Consider the following 793-nt stretch of genomic DNA (forward strand, 5'->3'; position numbering starts at 1 on the left):
ATATAGACATATATGACGTTTGCATACAATATATATATATGCCTATGCATGTATTTCATACACAAATTTTCTTTTCTGTCTCACACACAGCCACGTACGACGAGAAATGCGACATCTGGTCCACTGGTATCACAGTCATTGAGTGTATAGACGGGCTCCCACCGCTCATAGAGATCCATCCCATGCGCGCCCTACAGTACATCGTCATCAAAGACCCACCCGCAGTCACGTGCACACCCGAGAAATGGAGCACACACCTACACATGTTTGTCAAGGATTGCCTGCAGAAGGACTTTGCGACGAGACAGAATGCCACAGATTTGTTGGAGGTCAGCCAAACATGTGTACCTGAAAGTGTTGGTTGCTTTTTAACTTTTTGAATATTGCATGTATGTTTAATATGTACATATATGTTGAGTATGTACATGTATATTTAATGTGTACGTGTATGTTCAATATGTACATGTATGTTTAATACGTACATATATATTAAAAATATACAAGTAAGTTTAATATGTACATGTATGTTTAACACGTACAAGTATGTTCAAATATGTTTAATTTGTACTTGCATGTTTAATATGTACATTTATGTTTAGTATGCACATTTATGTTATGTATGCGTACTCAAAACAAGAAGCTTGGATCTACATATATCAAACGTGCCTGCATAACTACCATGCAGTTAGATAAAATGCCGGAGATTTGTGTGTGTATGCATGTATGGGGTATACCCGTACTATCCCATGGAGATCTGACTGTGTATTTAACTATGTTTGTGAAGGTTCACCTA

At 37.3% G+C, this 793-nt stretch overlaps 1 protein-coding gene across 1 annotated transcript; it reads left to right on the forward strand.

Moving 5' to 3' along the window:
- Positions 1–44: 44 nt before the first annotated feature.
- Positions 45–329, forward strand: SARC_16325 (hypothetical protein; the record flags this gene model as incomplete). The annotated part of the gene is made up of 1 exon (XM_014289565.1): positions 45–329. A coding segment is annotated over one exon (285 nt), but the record flags the coding sequence as incomplete, so codon positions are not given.
- Between the last annotated feature and the right edge of the window lie 464 nt (positions 330–793).

Source organism: Sphaeroforma arctica, assembly GCF_001186125.1.
Source record: "Sphaeroforma arctica JP610 unplaced genomic scaffold supercont1.7824, whole genome shotgun sequence".
Classification (NCBI taxonomy): domain Eukaryota; class Ichthyosporea; order Ichthyophonida; genus Sphaeroforma; species Sphaeroforma arctica.